At 36.7% G+C, this 8,309-nt stretch overlaps 1 protein-coding gene across 1 annotated transcript in view; it reads left to right on the top strand.

Annotated features, from left to right (window-relative positions):
• USP53 (ubiquitin specific peptidase 53) overlaps positions 1-8,309 on the top strand; it is a 38,178-nt gene that overhangs the window by 6,373 nt on the left and 23,496 nt on the right. Inside the window, exons 3-6 of the mRNA XM_023519242.1 lie at positions 3,622-3,735; positions 3,816-3,898; positions 5,995-6,100; positions 7,049-7,195. Coding sequence (XP_023375010.1) covers positions 3,622-3,735; positions 3,816-3,898; positions 5,995-6,100; positions 7,049-7,195 — 450 coding nt within the window. The remainder of the gene's footprint in view (positions 1-3,621; positions 3,736-3,815; positions 3,899-5,994; positions 6,101-7,048; positions 7,196-8,309) is intronic.

The raw sequence follows: 8,309 nt of genomic DNA, 5'->3' as shown, positions 1-8,309 counted from the left end.
TGCAATCTTTGCAAGCAGAGGATTTTTCTCTCGCTATTCCAAAGGTTTTGCTACTCGAGGTACTGAAATCCACCCTTCACAGATCGCAAAAGACTGTTACTCCTGGATTAATGGTTCTACACTTGGCAGTTCCTCTCATGGAACTGTTAACTCATGGTCCAAAAAGTACCACCCTTCACAATTCCTTGATAGCAGAGTTTTTCCTGCTTTCAAGCTGCTTTTCCAGCGAAATTTTTGCTAATTGATTCCATACTTTTTTCCCAATGGAGTTTCCTAGCACAGAGGTGGTTTAACTTGTACTCTTCCCTCCCTTTGTTCTCACCTCTCATAATCTTCCAAAGGCTTCACTTGCTTCTGAGTGACACTTCCCCTTTGGGCCGTGTCAACTCCGGTTGTAGTGCACAGACCCTGATGAGAAGTCGGTTACCCCTTCACCATGCAGGATAACCTAATATTCCACAAACATATTTAGTCTAATTATTATCCATTGTCATCCATTGGTCTGGTTTAATTTCCCCAGTTTTACACTAAGGCACCACAGGTCTAACCAAGCTGGCAGAGGGCTCCCACGGCATAGAATTGAATTATACTGTTTTTTCTGAGAATGGTTTGAAATGAAAGTATTAAACTTTGACTTATCAGTGGGTCCTGATTCTAGCCCAACTGATAATTTCCCTACAATAAAGGTGTTCCATCTTCTATCAAGTTGATAACGGCATGTTTGGCCCAGTGAAAACCTTTTTTATACTTGGGACATACACCTGGAGGTTTACATGCTCTTTGTTCCTTTTTTTAGCATTCAACGTTCTTTTCCCTTTTAAACTCTTTTCTCTTATGGTCTAGCTTCCCACATTTATGGCATTTGATGTTAACTGGGGGATTTACCCTCTGATCTTCCAGCTGCCCAATTTGAGTTGTCATGTCAATATAGCATTTACCTGCTTCTACTATAAGATTCATCTGATCTCTCAACTGTATTTCAACTACTGTATCTCATTTGCCATGATTTTTCTCTACTGGTTTTCTTCTTTTGGCCTTTTACTTTTTACAATCTTTCCCTTTCAATTCTTAGAACCTTTGGCTGCCTTAAAGAGACAGGAGCTCTTGAGCTGTTTTTTACTCTGGAGTCTTGTTTTACAAAACTTTACTTCCACTGTTTCTTCACCAGCCCCTTAATCTACCTCACTTTTCTTTTTAAATAGAGCTCTTAACTGCCAAAAAGGGAATGGGGCGTCGGTCTCTCAAAAGCTGCTTCCTGCTGGCATTGGGCGAAGGTATTAGGGGAAGGCAGTTAGAAGTTCTCTTCCCTGACTTAATAAACTCTTGCAACCTGTTCCCAAACTTTCTTCTTTGCTGTTTTAAGGAAGGCTTTTCTCACCCCTGAGGCTAAAGGCTTGTTTACTAAAGATTCTTATCTCCTAGGTCTAGCCTTTCTCTTTCCCTCTTGTTTAGAGGCTTTTTTCTGTTTTTCTCCAGCCACTTCACAGAAGAGGCTGAAGGATTTTACCAGCTTTTTTCCCACAAAAGTAGTAGTTAGAATTTGGAAAGAGAAAACGCAGGAAAGAAAAAACCGAATGAGAAAGGCCTGCTGTTGGCTGTCCTTCTGAGATATTTCCTTTCCCTCTAAGCATTTCTATTTTTTTTTTCTTATTTTGCTAAAGCTTATTTCCCCCTCGGTCCATGTTCACTGAATCCTGCTCAAAGCACCATTTGTCAGTGGCGTTCACTATTCCGCTTCTGACACCACTTGTCAGGGCCCGGGACTGGCCAGGTCTCGGGCCCAGCTTAGGTAGGTTCTGGACATGGACCACTAAGCGACCTTGTTCAGGAACAGTTTCTCATAGGTTGCTTGAGGGCTATCTACTTTAGCTGGAGAGAGAGAGAGAGACAGAGTATCTTAGAGAGAGTAAAGCAGTCTTCTTAGAACAGATAGCTCTTAGTCTTTAGCAGAGCTTGGTAATCTTCAGCACAGATGCCGGGCTGGCGTCCTGCAGGCAGGAGGAGACAGAGTCAGAGTAAGCATGTCCGTGATAGAATGCGCATGGCCCTTGACTGCCTTCTCCTCCAGCCTAATATAAGGCTGAGCTGTGCTTCTCAACACCACAGGTGTAGAGACTGCCAATTCACCAATGCTCTCATCTCCAGAGCTCACTCATGCTTGTTAGAACCAAATCTCTCTCCATGCCCTTTTCACCAAGGTGTTCCATTACAGGTATTTCTTATAACTCTCACTCCTCCTAGCCATAGGCTATACGAGCTGCTACACTTTTCCATATTTATTCTCTAACACAATTTCTCATTCAGGTCTCTGCTCTCAGCATAAGTAGCCTCTTATTAGTGTCCATTCAGCTTGTCCCTTTATGGTGTATTTTTTAATAACCCCCATATTAGTATAAATTTCTTAAGGTTAACACCCTTCAAATATTTCTGCAATTCAAATGTAGACCTTTTGTCCTGATATTTGAAGCCCTTTACAATGAAACCCCAACTTACAGCTCTTTGCTTCCTCTATAAACTTCTCTTCCTAATGAGATGGTTCTGTTGTGTTCCTCATTTATATTTTTTTATATTCCTGATTAAGGAACGGCCTTTGCTCAAGTTCTTGATGTCTTCAAAACTTTTAAGATCTATGTTTTTTGTCAGTTCAAACTAAGTCACGCCTTCCAGATAATACCTGCCATCCCAATACCGTCTCTGAATTTCTGTAGAATTTACTATCTGTAGAATCCACTTGGCAATTATATGTTGTTACTCTTTTTTATTAAAATGAGCATCTTTGTGGTTTTCTTAGATGGAAAGCTCATTGACTAGCACGTTGCCTAGCACGCTTCCATGTCGATCAAAATATGTCAGTGGCACACATGGTAATAAAGTACACTTTCCATATTTCTTCTGTTTATAATCGACCCATTGTCGAAAACATAAATGTATTTTGTAAAATGCTGAACTTTTAAGTTTTGCTTTCACATAAATGGAATGTATTAATACATGATATAATTCATACAATGTCTAGAAACTCAGACATTATTGAGTGGTTTGAAATATTTAGGGGCAGAGGAGGGGGAAGTTAGCTAATGAAAAGAATCCATTGGTTAAGTTTTACTCTAAAGAAAGGTTGCTATATTAAAGAAATCCCCCTCGTTGACCTGCATTATCAATCTGAACATTCTTGTGGACTTTGTTGTAGACCACATCGCCTGCATGGTCTGGGTATAGATACAGAGCCTTTATTTTGATGGAAGTTCTATGAATGGCCTAGATGATTCAAGTAGAATATTTCCATAGTTATCTGATTTTTCTCAATCTGAGAACGCGGGGAGCATAGGAAAATGTTTTATTTTTTTCTAATATTAAATTCTAGATGTCAGCCACCATGGATTGATTTTGATGGGATTTAAAAAAACTTGATTAAAATCATATGTCACATTATGTTTCCTTCATTAAACATTCTTTGAGCTGATGCTACAAAATATAAATAATCGAATATTTGAAGTATTGATTGGAGAGGAAAACCAAAAACAACAATATGTATGGCACTCTTAAATTTACACTTTGGAAGATTCGTATTTTCAAGTGGTCTCCGTAAGATCAGTAGCTCATTTGTCTTTATTTTTAACTTAGGAAAATATCCTGGAGCGGATTCATTTTCACATAGTGCCAAGCAGAGATGCAGACATGTGTACCTCCAGGTCTTGTATCACTCACCAGAAGTTTGCGATGACTCTTTATGAACAGGTGAGATGGCTTAGCTATTTTATTAGACGCTGCATTTATGTACTGTGAGTGATAGATTAAACGTGTGCTTTTACCCACAGTGCGTGTGTCGCAGCTGCGGAGCATCGTCAGACCCTCTGCCTTTTACAGAATTTGTGCGGTACATTTCGACCACAGCCCTATGGTAAGAACCTACTAAAGCATATATTTACCAAGCATTGTTAGTATCACATTTAAACATTTATTGAGCACTTACTCTATAAGATGATAACATGAATTTCCCCTCACTGAAGTTCTGTGTTAAATACTATTTAAAATTTACGTCTATTTATATTTATAACAAGTTTTTGGCACTGGGAAGGGGAGTTTAAAAAGACCAAACTCGGGGGTAAACGGCACTATAGATGGTTTCTTCATTTTTGATAAGATGTTCTCTGTGTAATGGCCAGGTTTCCTGTCAGTTTCACCATGTCCCTTCGTGGTGATGAAAGCTAGGGTAAGCAGAAAAGAAAAATATGAATGTAATTCTCAAGTTATTACATTTGAGGAATCAACCTTCATGTTAAGTAAAAATTGGCATGCTTGCCTCCTGGCCTTGACCCCTCTCTGTCCAGGAAGCATTAGCTGGTTAGTGATACAAGAACAATCCCTAGACCTTACATAATAAAAATTATTTGAACATTTTCCAACAGGTATTTGAGAGCATAAATATTTCATATGTGAGAAACATTAAATCAGATCATGAATGTTTGTAGAAATTTTAATACAAAAGATATATCCTGGATGAATAATTACCAGTTATTATAGAATATATCAGTGGAACAGATACTTGATATTTTTTTCAGTGTGCACAGTGAATATCCATTTTATATTAATTAATTTCCTGGCTTTCTTAACACATTATTTCTTAAAGATTGCTAAATAATAGCCATGTTATTTAGATATGTTTATCATCTTTTTCACATATATAAACAGAGTTGGTAAACCAATTGTAGGTAATAGTCATTTTTTTTTCAATTTGTATGAAAAGTAGGGTGGCGTTTGAGCAAGGATCGACTATAAATTAAAAACTGTAAAATTCTAGCTTTACTTTGAAGCTCTTGTGTAAAATACCGTGTTCTCAGCAGGATCTTAGATACTAAGAATTAGATCGCCATCAATCTCTGCCTGGTCCACACTGCTAGTTGCAGGAATGCAGACTTTGAATTCTAATTATAATATCTTTTTTTTTAATTGATAAGAAGTATTGAATACCAATTATTGAATGCTTACTATGTTCCAGGCTTTATGTAAGTTATCACTTTTAATCTTAACAAAAACACTATTTTCTGGTTGAAGAAATAAGTTTAATGAGGTTAATCCGGTAATGGGATGAATTAAGACTGAAACCCAGGTCTGTCTGACTTCACAATTTGTCTGGTTAAATACTACTCTAGGCTGTCAGTTTTGTAAAACCAGCATGTGCGATTTTAATGAGCTTATCAGATTTAGTGCTTTCTAGTATACTTGTGAAGTGTTTTGGAAGAGTACTTTTAGTTGTTAACAAATACTTGTAGATTATTTAAACTATTGAACTGTAAAATATACCCAGCTCTATGATAGTTACATTACTAATGTAGAGACAGAATATCTAGAATAGAAATTAGGGTGTTTTAGTTTACATTACATTCCTTTTTGAAAATGTTTGCATAGTTATTTAAAGGTACTTAATAACTTGATATGCAAAAATATGACTCTTAGAGCAGTTGCATAAACAATGACACAGATGTCCTGTACTGTATTAAAAGGCCAGCTTGGGCTCTGACAGAATCATTGGCATTCGTAATAGGAACAAAAGGCACAATTCTGGCTTAGATAACTTGGTTGGGATTTCTTCATATAATCCTCAAAGGGTCTTCTAGCTGAAATTGATAACTTTGCTTCCGCAAACTTTCAGCCTGATAGGAGCCTTTCCTATAATGTTGTTCTTGTTAGGGCAGAGTTTAAACTCAAGTTTCCTTATTAAGTTACAGTGTAAAAGAAACATTTGCCTTAGAAATATCTCCGGACAGAGCATCTTACCTTCACGTAGTTGCAAACAAAAATATAATTTTGTGTTATTTTATTCTGTATGTTTTTCATCATATGGAAATGTACTTTGTGACTAGTTTTTCAGATACGGTCATGTTTTAGGCAGAAAAAGGGATACACATCTGTATTGACAACTTAATATTTTTCATATGTAATTTATTAAAGTTTTAAGTTCATAGGCCAGATTTAGGACTGCTTCTTTTTTCATAGCAATGAAGTTGAAAGAATGGTGGAAAGGCATGAACGCTTTAAACCTGAAATGTTTGCCGAATTGCTACAAGCAGCAAATACAACAGATGACTATAGGAAATGTCCTGTAAGTATAATTTGGAGAATATAAGAATGTTTCTATGTTTGTAAGTTTGAAATAGGTATTCAGAAATTATCATGCACTCTGGGAGGCTGAGGCAGGTGGATTGCCTGAGCTCATAGGTTCAAGGCCAGCTTGAGCCAGAGCAAGAGCCCATCTCTCAAAATAGCCGGGTATTAATGTTGGGGCACCCATAGTCCCAGCTACTCAGGAGGCGTAGGCAAGAGAATTGCTTAAGCCCAATAGTTTGAGATTGTTGTGAGCTATTATGCCACAGCACTCTCCCAAGGGCAACAAAGTGAGACTCTGTCTCCCCCCTAAAAAAAGAAAAGAAAAGAAATTATCATGTAAATATTAATTCTCATAGAGAATTAAAAATGATATTGTTTTAGGTAACTTTATATTATGTGAGCTATTTATCTTAGTACAATTCCTTTAAAAGCTCAACTTTGTGAAAGGTTTAGTATTTATTGATTGAATCTTTTCAAAGTTCTGAAATTTAGTATTTGACTAAAGGGAAAGTTTCCTTTTTTAAATGAACATGATAAATGATATTTTCTCATCTAATATTGTTAATGACTTCAAGGGCTTTATTTCTGCTTTTTTTAGGTTAAATTCTTTTTTTTTTGCAGTTTTTGGCCAGGGCTGGGTTTGAACCCGCCACCTCTGGCCTATGGGGTCGGAGCCCTACTCCTTTGAGCCACAGGAGCCACCCCTAGGTTAAATTCTTGTTTTCAGATTTATAAAGATATCAAAGACTACTTGGATTTAAAATAAACTTATTATTTAATTGATAATTAAAATAACTTGCTAGATGTCAATTTGAGAATACTGAAGAAGCAAATTTCAGATGTGTATTAAGATTGTCATTGTATAATACAAACTGTATAAGGCTTTGCCTTTGCTATATATTTTTTGATAATTTCAAAACATATCTTTTGTGGTTTTTTGTAGAGTAACTGTGGCCAAAAAATAAAAATTCGCCGTGTTTTAATGAATTGCCCAGAGATTGTCACAGTTGGTTTAGTCTGGGACTCGGAGCATTCCGACTTGACTGAAGACGTTGTTCGAAATCTAGCAACACAACTTTATCTTCCTGGGGTATCTTAACTTTGTTTATTCTCTTTTATTTTTAAATTCCTCTTGCAGGGTTGTCCAATCTGGGGTGCCATGGGCCACATGCACGTTTCATGAAGACCTTTTTTCCTTAACTGTGGTGTCAGAGATCCTGAAAAGTATGCCCAGACCTTTTTTTTTTGCTAATCAGCTTGCCCTTACCATTTGTGTATTTAATGTGTGGCCCTAGATAATCCTTACTCTTCCAATGTGCCACAGAAAAGAAAAAAGGTTGGACACCTCTGCAGGCATCTTTGTATACTATGATACTCTTAGTTTTGTTTTTCACGACAAAATTTCTTTCTAAAGGAAAGAATATTCAGATGTAATCTAGTAAAGATAAGTGGAATCAAATCAGGGTAACTAGAATGCTTTTCCTGCATAGACTAGGAATGGCCTTCAGTTACAGAGTAAACTATTTCATTTTTGTCTTTTACTCCAGAATGATGATGATTGGTTATTTCTGATATGTATGATCATTCTTATGACTACTATTAGCCTAGAAGATTTATGATATAAAATTCATGTCAGCACTGATCTCTTAATATGCTTGTTTTTTCTTAATACATTGTTACTTTCTTAATATATTTTGAATTAGCATATATTATAATTAAAATTTTAGGTATCTTTTGGGTAATATGTTTAATGTATATTCAGATATGTGATTCAGTCAAGAATTACCAACAATGTGTAATTTATCTCACATGTGGAGTTTATCTATGTAAATTGTCAGTCATGTAATTAGATGTCATATTATTATTAAACTAATTTGTAGTCAATGCATTTTATTGGACTTAAAGTTTTTGTGGACAAATAAAAAGTAATAATTTCATTAACAGCACAATGTTAGCCGGGCACAGTAGCTCACGCCTGTAATCTTAGCACTCTGGGAGGCCAATGCAGATGGATTGCCTAAGCTCACAAGTTCAAGACCAGCCTGAGCAAGTGCGAGACCCCATCTCTAAAAAGTAGCCAGGTGCTATGGCAGGTGCCTATAGTCCCAGCTACTCAGGAGGCTGAGACAAGAGAGTTGCATGAGCCCCAGAGTTTGAGTTTGTTGTGAGCTATGTTGCCACTGCCCTCTACAAGGATGACAAAG

The sequence above is a fragment of the Otolemur garnettii genome, unplaced genomic scaffold (assembly GCF_000181295.1).
Source record: "Otolemur garnettii isolate 467f Iridium unplaced genomic scaffold, OtoGar3 scaffold00164, whole genome shotgun sequence".
Lineage (NCBI taxonomy): Eukaryota > Metazoa > Chordata > Mammalia > Primates > Galagidae > Otolemur > Otolemur garnettii.
The sequence above is the reverse complement of the archived record's forward strand: the minus strand, read 5'-3'. Positions and strand labels throughout refer to the sequence as shown.